The 13,142-nt window shown below is 48.7% G+C and overlaps 1 protein-coding gene across 1 annotated transcript in view; it reads right to left on the bottom strand.

Moving 5' to 3' along the window:
* LOC141607112 (respiratory burst oxidase homolog protein F-like) overlaps positions 1–9,264 on the bottom strand; it is a 31,207-nt gene extending 21,943 nt beyond the window's left edge. The window contains exons 1-2 of the mRNA XM_074426469.1: positions 8,730–9,264; positions 8,390–8,549 (exon numbers count right to left, since the gene is read on the bottom strand). Of these exons, the coding sequence (XP_074282570.1) occupies positions 8,390–8,549; positions 8,730–9,264 (695 nt within the window). The remainder of the gene's footprint in view (positions 1–8,389; positions 8,550–8,729) is intronic.
* Positions 9,265–13,142: the final 3,878 nt, after the last annotated feature.

Raw genomic sequence — 13,142 nt, 5'->3', positions numbered from 1 at the left:
TTGACGTAGCAAGGCTGAAGATGCTCCTAGACCTAATTAGTAATACGCCCGCTCACACTGTCACGTCGACAAGAGCGGCGGAAACTGTCCGGGAGACCCGGGCCCAAAATATGACTCCGAGAAATTTGAACGGAGCACTAGGAGAAGCCGACCCAGTCAAGACGCCGGGGGAACCCAAAGTGGGCGCGGTAGACCTAAGTCCTTCCCGCACTCGGGGGAGGACAGCGTCCCCGCCACACGAACGAGGCTCACCCCGAAGAAGCCAGAGGAGTCCGACTCAGCAGAGTTGGAGAAGAAGCCCGAGTCGAAGAAGGAGCCCCTCCCGTCACGGAGGAAGGAGCCAGGTTAGGGACGCAAGAAGCCGATCGCCGCGTGTCGTTCGACACATGGTTAGGCAGCCCCTCAACGCCTACGTCTTAGAAGTCCCGGTGCCGAACAAGCTCAAGCTACCACCTCTGTCGTATAAGGGAGATGGTGATCCAGTCGACCACGCTGAGGCTTTCGAGTCTTACATGTCGGTATGGGAGCAGCCCGATGAGGTCTGGTGCCGAATTTTCCCAACAACTTTGCATGGGATGGCTCAGAGCTGGTACAAAGGACTTCCTGACGGCTCGGTGTATTATTACGCCGACCTGAAGGGCGCTTTCCTAGCCCAATACTCCTGCAACAAGAGAAGGGCCGTAGAGACATCTGACCTCCTGACTATCAGACAGGAGGGGGGCGAGTCTCTCCGGAGCTATGTGAAGAGGTTCGATGGAAAAGTCCAGCAGATTCGAGAAATTAATCCCGAGCTGGCAGCCTTCGCACTGATGAAGGGCCTCCCACGGGGAGCCTTAAAGAACGAGCTCATCAAGAGCGGAGGCCTAGGCCTGGACGCCGCCAGAAAGTTGGCCGACCAGGCCATCAAGGTGGAAGACTACCACAAAACCTGGGAAGATCCCCGCGAAGCCGAGCACTCCGAAAAGAAGAGTCACAGGCAGGACAGCCAGGACGAAGGACGCCGCGACAACAACGGCTCGCGGTCCGAAGGAAGACGCCGCGAGAATAACAGATCACGGTCGGACAGATCCGACCGGAAACAAGACTCGGCGGGCGCCGGGTGGAATTCAGGAACGTACCACCAGAGGCGGTATAGTGAAAAAACCCCTCTCATCGCATCAGCCGCCGAAGTCTTCGCCCTGAGCAAAAACGAGGGCCGAAGTGGGAGAGACCCCCAAGCCAAAAAGTGACGGTGACACGAGCCGATCGTGAGTACCACGGCCACACCGGCCATTTAACCAACGACTGCCGCCATCTGAAGAATGCCATAGAGGAGCTGATCCGGAAGGGAAGCCTCGGCAAGTACGTTGCAAAAGGCCAAAAGACTGACGCCGGCGGTTCAGATAGGAAGTCCGTCTTCGAGCGAATTGGCGTGATTCATGTTGTCATCGGGGGCAACGAAAACGGAGGGTCCGCTCATGGGCACAAGCGGCACCTAAACGAGCTATACCAGGCCATCAACTTTGTGCCCAACTCAAGGATCCCCTCTGCAAGCATCCCCGATATGACTATCGGAAGAAAGGACTACGAAGGGGTCATCGCCCCTCACAGCGACCCGCTTGTAGTCAATTTGGACATATCCAACCACCTGGTCAAGAGGTGCCTGATTGACACAGTGCATACACGAATATCATGTTTAGGAGTGCTTTCTCGGCCTTGGCTCGAAGATCAAGGACTTAAGCCCCCGCACCAACCCCTATACGGCCTTCGCCGGGCCGGCCTGGTGCGCGGGATCAATTAGACTCCGGTGACGTTCGGCGAAAAGAACGCGGCTAAAAACGTCCTAGCCGAGTTCATCGTCATTGACGGCTCGCCCGCCTACAACGTTCTCATAGGCCGAGTCACCCGAGCGAGGCCGACGCAGAATGTCCATCCGGGCCCTAACGCTGATGTATGTCTCGGACCGGGGGAAGCGCATAAGCTCGTCTCCAAAGACGAGAAGGATGAGGTGGTCAACGTCCAGATAGCCGCCCGAGGTTGCAACATGCAATCCCTCAAAGAGGCGAAGAAGTCCGAAAAAGGAAAAAGCCCGTCCTTACAACAGGGGGGCGACCTCATGGATACGACTAGTGGCTGATTGGGGGGATGTGCCTGTGATGAGCCGTTAGGGCATTGGTAATCTCGTAAAATTTATGTAGCTGCGGAGGTGTCCGAAATAGCTGTGGACACCCCGACGCATGTTTTTCTTTTTACCTAGTAAAAAAAAAAAAAAAAAAAAAAAAAAAAAAAAAAAAAAAAAAAAACCATCCAAGCCTTTCATCAAAGCAGAATTTTGCCATCAGTTATCTATCAAGAAACAGACGCCGGCTCACACTGTCATACCGACAAGAGCGGCAGTCTCCATCAAGAAACTAGCGCCGTCGCAGTCACCCCAAGTAGTAGACGCACGGCAGCGATCACCCCAAGAGGTTTGATGCCGTCGCGATCACTCCAAGTGGTAGACGCCACGTAACACGCTATCGAGAAATGACGCCGCTCACCTTTGTCATACCGACAAGAGCGGCAGTCTCCATCAAGAAACTAGCGCCGTCGCAGTCACCCCAAGTAGTAGACGCCACGGCAGTCACCCCAAGAGGTTTGATGCCGTCGCAGTCACTCCAAGTGGTAGACGCCACGTAACACGCTATCGAGAAATGTACGCGGCTCACACCGTCATACCGACAAGAGAGCTAGTCTCCATCAAGAAACTAGCGCCGTCGCAGTCACCCCAAGTAGTAGACGCCACGGCAGTCACCCCAAGAGGTTTGATGCCGTCGCAGTCACTCCAAGTGGTAGACGCCACGTAACACGCTATCGAGAAATGTACGCGCTCACACTTTGTCATACCGACAAGAGCGGCAGTCTCCATCAAGAAACTAGCGCCGTCGCAGTCACCCCAAGTAGTAGACGCCACGGCGGTCACCCCAAGAGGTTTGATGCCGTCGCAGCTACCCAAGTGGTAGACGCCACGTAACACGCTATCGAGAAACGACGCCGCTCACACCGTCATACCGACAAGAGCGGCAGTCTCCATCAAGAAACTAGCGCCGTCGCAGTCACCCCAAGTAGTAGACGCCACGGCAGTCACCCCAAGAGGTTTGATGCCGTCGCAGTCACTCCAAGTGGTAGACGCCACGTAACACGCTATCGAGAAACAGACGCCGGCTCACACTGTCATACCGACAAGAGCGGCGGTCTCCATCAAGAAACTAGCGCCGTCGCAGTCACCCCAAGTAGTAGACGCCACTAGATCACCCCAAGAGGTTTGATGCCGTCGCAGTCACTCCAAGTGGTAGACGCCACGTAACACGCTATCGAGAAACAGACGCCGGCTCACACTGTCATACCGACAAGAGCGGCGGTCTCCATCAAGAAACTAGCGCCAGCTCACACTGTCGCACCGATAAGAGCGGCAACCACCCTCGTAAGGCGGATACCACGACAGTAACGGCCGTCGCACACTACGTTCGCAAAAGCAAAAGTGTCTTGGAAGCATTGAGACACAGTCGAGATACACACTTTAAGACGGCCCCGGCCAGGTCAAGACGGAAACGAAAAGAGCGCTCAATTAGGAAGACGGAGAACTCGACAAAGATGAGATAAAGACCTCGGCCAGGCCGAAGGCGAAAGAAACGAACTATTATTAGAAGATAAGTTACAAGAATTACAAGTGAAAAGAATACAGACGACGGCCGTCCCCACAGGGATAAGCCGAAATATAATCTACCAAGGCTGTACAAAAAGAGGCAAAAAACTAGCATTATGTTCAGGAACCGAGAGATAGCGGAGAGGAAGGGCTGAGTAATTGACCCCCGGAAAGCTGAAGCAGACCTGCTGTAAACTTGTTCTCATCAAGCAGCACATGGTAGCATGTGAGGAGCTGAAACAGATCTGCTGTAAACTTGTTCTCATCAAGCCGCGTCTTCTTCTTGGCGGCAACCCAAAGAAGCTTTTCTAGCGGCCTCGGCCTTGGCCTCGGCATCCTCGGTGCCCTCATCCTTTCGGCTTCTTCCTTGGCTACTCTAGCCCTCTCAAAGAAGAGCGCTTTCTCCGCGGCCGCCTCCCTCTCCATCTTCGCCTTCACCGCCTCCTTGGCCTTCTCCGCCGCGGCATCCACCTTAGCACGGAGCTTGTCATCAAGCAAAGACGTCGAACCCGCCCACGGGAAGGAACCATCAAGAGGGAAAATCTCCCGATAACTTCCCTAGCAAAGCATCTTCGGCCAAATCCCGAACTCGGCGCACACTTGGGAAGCGGTCGGTTTGCAGCATCTCGATGTCCGCCTCCTTTTGCTTGATGATGGCATCTCGCCCGAACCACCTCCGCCCGAGCCTTAAATAGGTCCGGGACTCGTTCCTCCGCTTGAGGTAGAGGTCGGCGCGCCCCGAGCGAGCTCACATTTCCTCCGCAGATTCCGCAGCCTTCGGTAGCCGCAGCCTCGGCTTTAGCCCTCTCAAGAAGGACCTCCTTTTCGGCGTCCTCCCCGAGTTTTCTCTCTGCCGAGAGCGCCTTCTCGCTTCTCCCTAAGCCTCGCTCGTTGAGGAGATCCGGCCTTCGCCGATGCAGCCACCGCTTTGTGGCATTACGCTCATGAACAGCCCGAGCCACGGCCTTCTCTTGCTCCCGAGACGAGCAAAGCGGTAGCCACGTTCCACCTCGCCGACTCCCTAATAAGCTTCGTGCCCTCCTCTATAAGCTCGGAGACGGAAGCCTTCTGGGATGAAGGGACGACGGTGGCAATTTGGCCACTAGCCTTTGTGGGTCGGGAGACGAAAGCCGTCCGAGATGAAGGGTTGACGGTGGTGCATTGATCACCAACTCGTGCAGAGGATCCCACCGCCGCCGCCCAACGCCACAAGCCGGATAGGTACCATGCTTAGGCTTCTTGGCCGGAGGAGGCACTTCCTTGCCCGCGGTAGAAGCTGTCCTTTTCCTCCTACAGATAAGAGGAGGTCCCTCCGCATCAGAGTCCCCCTCATCAGGAATTTCAACAACCTCCACCTTCTAGGGGGGAGGGGACGGGAGTCGAAACCGCGCCGCTTCTTTCGCGTCCGACGCACCACACCGGTAACAACCCTCGCTGCGCCTCCTCCTTGCCCAAGACCTTTAGCCGCTCCATAAGATCATTCGACGACATCCTGCGGTCATGGGCTGGAGCCTTGGGATGCAAATTAGCAACGGTTTTATCTTTGTGTAGCCCCATTCTCCGAAGAAGATCCTCAGGTAGTTCCGGTCCAAAGTGGTCTACGAAAGAAACAAAGCAAAAGTCAAGTAGAAGAAATGAATCGAAGTTCGAAAATCAAGAAACATTGAGAGCGGCGGAGGGCCTCACACCGACCCCACTCACCCCGTGCTAGGGCCGGTATGAGGCCGACATAGCAGAGCGGCTCATCCTGAAGAATGATCTGCGTTGGGGGAATCCATCTCTTCGGCATCCCACGCTTGTCCACCTCAAAGAGCCTCATTGCGGTCTCTCATCCTCCGTAAGAGGGACCGCTAGCGTCCATTTTAAGATGCTTACGAGTGACCCATCCGTCATGCTCCGCCCTAGTCTCACACCATGATTAACCCTTGGTCTTTGGAAGGAACGGGCGCGGATAGTCATTCTAAGCACTTTGACATACACCCACCGACCTTGCCAGCCCTTGCAAGAAGAAGGTTTGTCAGCAGAGACATAACCCTGCTCCGTTTGTACACTGTACCACCCAACACGGCGCAGAGTGACGGTTTGAGATGATGGAGTCGGCGGAATAAATTCACCGTCGGAGCCTCTCCCTTAAAAAGACAGAGCCAGACAAAACCAATTATGGTCCTCATGGCGGCGGGTGCGGTTGGGCAACAAAGAACGTTCATGGCTCTAATTATGGCCACAACGCACCCGTTCACGAAACCGAAGCCCGAACTCCAAATGCCGCAGTACACGCCAAGATACCCGGCGGAGGGCAAGATACTGACTGACCCTCCTTAGGGATAACAATTTCGTATCCCCTACCCAAGAAAAAATGATCCTCGAAAAGTTTCCCGCCGGAACAACGGGCAAGCTTACGAGACCAAGCACGATCAAGGCGGATCTTTAGGACATAGCCGTGATCCATGATGTACTGTCTCCCCTCACTAGGGCGGGACCTTTCCACTTCATCACCAAAGTCGCCACAGGAATCAGAGTCCTCCCATTCCTCAAGAATTTGAGGATCAACTTCAGGAGAGGGAGACCTAGGGCCCCGACGCAGTTTACTAGGTCCAAAGATCGCAGAAGACATGTTCACAACAAATTACTAACAAGAAAAAAATAAAAGTTCGCTTGTTTACCTTAAAGAAAAACACTCGCCGGGTCAAAAACTCCGAAGATCAAGAAGAAGAAAACCCTTGAAAGTTTGGAGAGATGAAGATTTTAGAGAAAAATTTTCGAAAATAAAATGGAGGCCAAAATCACGGAATAACTTCCCTATTTATAGAGAAAAGCCCATGAAGAAGGACCAATCAGGGCACGACCCATGAAGTGTCAACCAATCGGCGAACACACACGTGTCAAGCATGCAACCGCGGAATGTCAATCGTCGCAACAGTTGAATGTCAATCAATGCAACAGTGACCAAGCGTCTTCAACAAGCCTATTCACATCTCTCGCGATTGTTCATTTCAAGCAAATTCCTGGGTATCTCTCGGCCACCGATCAACCAAGTCACCAAGAGCATGGGCAGGGGGGCAATCAAAGTCAACCAAGACACTCTCCCTGGTCTCGGCCAGCGTCATGTTCCTTTTCCACATCGGATACCCTTTACGCATCCATGTGGAGGGGGGATATGGTATATGGTGCGGCCTAACAAGAGCCACGCCGGTACACAAGAAGACACCGATACAGGAAATTTGCGGAAGTTTGTGCAGAATATATGCTCAGCATACATCGGAGCCCATACCACGGCATAGACTACGCTGGGGGCAAATTGATGGGGCATATTCGCACCGCACCCGACCAAAGTCAACACACCGAGCAAGGTCAAAGATATCCACAAAGCAAGTCAACGACTTAGATCGTCTAGCCGATGCATCCCATCGGCCAACTAGCCGACGTCTCGGCTACCGACAACCCGATCCGGGACACATACCCGCGTACTCATATCCAAGACCCTCTGCCGGCCTGCCATAGGTTCATCGGCCGAGGGTAGAACGGTCTTTCCACCTGATAAGCCACTTGGCCACTTGGCCACTACGTGACAAAAGGTGAAAGCCTATAAATACTCCTCAAACCTTCTTTGAGGAGAGGATCTCACAACAAAACCTAAATACACTATTCATCTGGTAACATCTCTCTTATCTCTCTACAATACATTCCTAGCCAATTAGCATACAACTTATACCTCTAAGTTCACTGACTTGGGCGTCGGAGTGGGTACGCTTGGCACAAAGCCAAGCCCTCAGTTCGTTCATTGTTGCAGGGGAGGCCGAGGGAGACGATAGAAGCACGGAGGGTCTAACCCAAGACATTATTCTACAAGCCACGGGTGGTAACGATACTTGCTCTGGAATTATACCCGGAACAATATTAGTACATTATAACATTAAATTGAAAGTACAATTAATTTATGCAAATAATTTTATTGGGACCGCCTCTTTATAAATCAAATCTAAAAAATATCGCGCTGTAGCGCGGGATCTATACTATAGTAAAATTACAATTTATTTGTAAAAAGTAAAATCTCGCGGGATATTCCTCTATCGTATGACATGAATTGATTTTTGGTAGTAGCTTTTATTTGAAGTCTCTTATAAGAAAATAGTTTCCAAAAAAATTATAAAAGATTATAAGTTAAAAAAAAAATGTGTACATGAAAGATTATTATAAATTTGAATTTTTTTCATACTCCCTATGGCAGTCAATTGTTATCTATTTCTTTTTTGGGGTGTATTAGTTAATTATCTACTTTTTGTCACTGTCTTGGTGTTTGTGACAAAATGAGTAGATAACAAATGAATGAGACAAAGAGAGCATTTTAATCAAATTTGTGTTTAAATGTTCTATATTCACATTTAACATAAACTTAACTTTTACCGGCCAAGTCTGATAAAGTTCGGATTTGTTGGACCCTAAATTTACAGGTCATTTTAAATTTAGGTTGAGTCAAATTTTGACCACAAAATCTCACTTTAGACGGGTACTATCCGTCTAAAGTTATAGACAAGTCAAATATGTCACCACTTTCATAATAAGACAAACAACAAGTGGGATAGTGAGGTTGTCTTATTACGAAAGTAGTGACACCTTCTACATTTTTAGACGGATATACCCGTCTACAATGAGACTAATAGAATTTTGACAAGCACAAATGCACAATAGTAGCGAGTTATACGTAAAGTACTGATAAATACATACATATCGAAGAATAGCTGGAGCCGAGCGTCGAAACTTTGATCGGTAATCTGAGACCAATACTCGTTCAATTCAACCTTCCCGATCTTGTCCAACCTGATTCTCCTTCTCCTGCTCAATGCGTCGAACATTTCCAACGCGAATTCATTTGAATCTTCCATCCCTGATTAAACAATATCCATAATAATTTCAATTAAAAACCGCAAACAAAAATAACCTAAATCATACTATATTTGCCGCACTTATTTGTTTGCCTATTTTATTCTTTGCCACGATATTTTACTCAGACAAATAAATGATTGAGACGGAGGAAATGTGGAAAATAGAGGAAGCTAGAACAAACCAATGCAAACCCCAAAATCGGTGCGATAAAGATATCCGTCTTTAGCAAGGTTCTCGAAGTTCGTCTCAACTTTTTCCCAAGTCACATTCTCTTTACTATTACTGCTTATGAATCTAAACCCCTTGATAACGTGTTTCGCACCGGCGCGACTTCGATCCTTCAACCGTTCTCTCTTCCTTTCTTCACGTGCGGAGTCACTCGCGACCTTGGACGCCATTCCATTGTTCCACGAGAAAGTTTTTTTAAGCTTCTGAGAGAAGGACTGCGTTACCGCATTCGAGAATTGCTTGAATTTATCAAACGACGTCGTCCGATTCATCATCCACGGCTGATTAATATTCTCGAAGCTCGTCTCTGAGTTTTGCTGAGGCGGTGTTGGAGCGGCTGGTTCGATGCTTTCAAGGGTGATTGTGTCGTCGTCATCGATGAAGAGTGTGACCTCCACGTAATCATAGTCCACGTCACTTTGCGGCGATGATCCGCCACTCTCTTGCGAGCTCCACCGATGTAACTCTTCTTGAGAAAATACTTGCATTTTAAATAATTTGTCGTCAAATTAAACCAAGTTGTTCTCTCAGGAGATGTATGTGTGCATGAACAAACAGTATTTATGCTGCTGGTAACGCGGTTGAGTAGGACGAAAGGAATTTACGTATTTTTCGATACAATTTACAATTAAGTTGAGTAGGGAAAAAGTTATTGAATTGAACAAGTATACTGATACTCACATGATACTTGTTCAATTCAATAGATGAATTCCTGATACTGCGTAAGAGTGGGATGGGTCAAGGCCTCACCGGGTACCGTTGTTTGCGTCAACTGTCGTCGTGACTTGTCCCTGAACAAAATTCTCCGGAAATCACACAGAATGTTTCTCAAATCAGGTAAAGTGGCTACACAAAATTTAAGGAGCGTCGTCGAGGACATTTGGGATAAAGTTTGCGATAAACCAGCATTCGTCGAACCTCGGATAATCGTGAAAAATGGACTAATACTCGTTATTTGGGGCTGAAATCGAATAGGTTTACTCCTGTTATGAACTCGGACGCGAGGTTGAAAAACCGGGAGAAAAAGAAACGTGGTCTAGTACGACCTCCCGAACGGATCAAATTGAAGTGTATAATACACGGTTTTCGAGATTCTGGGGTCTCGGAACAAAATTCTCCGGAAATCACACATAAGGTTCCTCGGATCGGGTAAAGCGACCACTCAAAATTTGAGCAGCATCAAGGACATTTGGGGGTGCCTGTTTGCGATAAACCATAATTCGTCGAACCTCGGATAATCGTGAAAAATAGATTAATACTCGTTATTTGGGGCTGAAATCGAATAGCTTTACTCATGCGATGACCTCGGACGCGTGGTTGAAAAACTGGGAGAAAAAGAAACGTGGTCTGGTATGACCTCCCGAACGGCTCAAACTGAACTTTATAATTCACGGTTTTCGAGATTCCAGGGTTCCGGAACAAAATTTTCCGGAAATCACACAGAAGGTTTACTCGGATCGGGTAAAGCGGCCACACAAAATTTGAGGAGCATCGGGGACATTTGGAGGTGCCTGTTTGCGATAAACAAGCATTCGTCGAACCTCGGATAATCGCGAAAAATTGACTAATACTCGTTATTTGGGGCTGAAACCGAATAGGTTTACTCCTGCGATGAACTCAGACACCTGGTTGAAAAACCGGGTGAAAAAGAAACGTGGTCTGGTACGACCTCCCGAATGGCTCAAATTGAAGTGTGTATAATACACGGTTTTCGAGATTGGAACAAAATTCTCCGGAAATCACACAGAAGGCTCCTCGGATCGGGTAAAGCGGCCACACAAAATTTGAGCAGCATCGAGGACATTTGGGGTTGCCTATTTTCGATAAACCATCATTTGTCGAATCTTGGATAATCAAGACAAATAGATTAATACTCGTTATTTGGGGCTGAAATCGAATAAGTTTCCCCCTGCAAAGACCTCGGACACGTGGTTGAAACATCGGGAGAAAAATAAACGTGGTCTGTTACTACCTCCTGAACGGCTCAAACTGAAGTGTATAATACACGGTTTTCGAGATTCCAAGATTTCGGAACAAAATTCTCCGGAAATCACACAGAAGGTTCCTCGGATCAGGTAAAGCGGCCACACAAAATTTGATGAGCATCTTTAACACCCCCATATACCAAGGTGCCTTACCAAAGACCACCTAGCATATTAAGGTGCTACCATCTCAGTTGCCCGAGGTAAGTATATCAATAGGGACCATCAAAGAACAATTAACAAATTGTAAAGTTAATCTTATTACATGTCTCAAAACCAAAACCAAAGTGTAAAGAAATTTAATCCGACTACAGCTGAAAAAGTATCAAAAGACTCATGACAGCGGAAGCTAAATGTAATGAGCCGCAGTTGTAGCGCACAATCCCTAAAAATTGCGCGCGCGGTCCTTTTACTCCGAGCCCTTAGATTTTATATTTCCGCTTATGTATTTTCATTTCCGTTTTCATAGTCAAGTAGTACTCCAAGATTACTTCCTGCGTGTCGAATCTTGGAGCTAGATTCTTAGTTTAACTTATGTTTTTAGGCGTTTAGATTTCATATCGCTATTCTGCAGTATCAATGTATCCTGCTACTAGGACCAAAATATCAAATTTGCCTCTATAAGCTTGATCTTGCTTGTTTCTTGCTTTCAATAATCGTATTGATTACTTTTATTGCTTTTGTGTGCCAGACTTGATAATCGTGACTAGGATTCTCGACACACGCTAACCGAGACCGATTACGAATGCACTAGTGATCCTTCACTAGTGCTTGACGCTCTCGCTTGCATTCTTGTCGTGTGATAGACAAGGGTGCGCGCCACGTTCCGGCTTAAAGTCTCGGACCGTGACATTTGGTATCAGAGCTCGGTCTCCACGACGAGCTGCTGCATACGATGGCAGGAAGGACCGTAGAACTGAGTGGGAATAAAGGAGAAACTAGGGCTCGGGTGTCAGCCTTAGAGAAACTACTTAAGGAGAAACTCCGTATCTGGAAGGACTCGTGGTGAGTCTCGGGGGCACTCACCACGCCGTAGATGAGACGGTAAAGGGGCATGAGGCTCGCCTTGAAGCCGTAAACGAGACGATAAAGGGGCATGAGGCTCGCTTTGACGCCGTATAGGCATTGATCCCGCGGGAGTTCGCGGAAGAGATGGGCTATATCCATGATCAGAGACTTGGACAGCTTGAGAACATGTGTAATACATTGATGAAACTGGCCGCAGACGGGAATTTCGGTGGGACTCCCAAGGTGAAGCCGCCTGCACCTCACAAATATAGTGGGGCGAGAGACTCGAAAGAAGTCGATAACTTCCTCTTCGACATGGAGCAATTCTTCCGAGCGAGTGCGCTCGACGAGACATTGAAAGTCACTACTGCGAGCATGTATCTAATCGATGATGCCAAACAATGGTGGCGCTCTAAATACGCCGAGATTGAGGCGGGGGCGTGGTGTTAGAATCATGGGACGATTTCAAACGACTCTTTAAGGAACAATTCTATCCGGAGAATACCGACTTCCTAGCTCGAAGAAAACTCAAGAGCTTGAAGCATATGGGTTCCATCCGAGAGTATGTAAAAGCCTACTCGACGTGTATGCTGGAGATAACTGATATGACCGAGAAGGATCGTGTGTTCCAGTTTGTCGATGGGTTGAAAGAGCGGGCTCAACGAGAGATAATGCGACAGAGACCCGAGTCCCTCTCCGCTGCAATGACCGCGGCCGAGAGGCTAGTCGACTATTATACCGAACGTGAAGCTGCTCAAAAGAAGGTGTTTCCTGAAGCAAGTGGGGGCAACCCAAGATATGGAGGAAACACGTCACAAGCCAAAACTCTTTCTACGGGAAACAACAGATTCCGTGCAGGAGGAGATAATAGAAGGTGGGGGCAAGCTAATCCGACCCCAACTTCCTCGAAAGGGAGTGTAATACTACGGTTTTATGAGTCTCTGGGTACTCTATCGAGTGGGGCTTACTCTGTCAAGTAAGCATGTTTTGATTTAAGAAACAATGTTCTGCCTGTAGGGTACTCGATCGAGTAGCCTTGGTACTCGACCGAGTAAGTGGCACTCGATCGAGTATGTTAGTTACTCGATCGAGTAAGTCGGTTAACGGGTTATATCTCGACGGGTTTTGTTAACAATGCGAATTAGTATTTATATTACGCCGTCATCTTTCTTACACACTTTTTATAAACCTAATACACTTAAAAGAGATTGCAAACTACGTTGTTCTTCCTATTAGCATTATTGGCAAATCCCGGAGCTAGAGAGGTCGGATTTCATCGTTCTTTGTATCATTGTGATCCTTGCGTCAAGGGTAAGTCCTACGTACCAATTTTATAGCATTTGGTTAAGGTTGTTTAAACCCTAATTTTGGGATTG

Source organism: Silene latifolia, chromosome 10 (assembly GCF_048544455.1).
Source record: "Silene latifolia isolate original U9 population chromosome 10, ASM4854445v1, whole genome shotgun sequence".
In the NCBI taxonomy this organism is placed as follows: domain Eukaryota; kingdom Viridiplantae; phylum Streptophyta; class Magnoliopsida; order Caryophyllales; family Caryophyllaceae; genus Silene; species Silene latifolia.
This window is presented reverse-complemented; position numbering and strand designations above follow the sequence as displayed.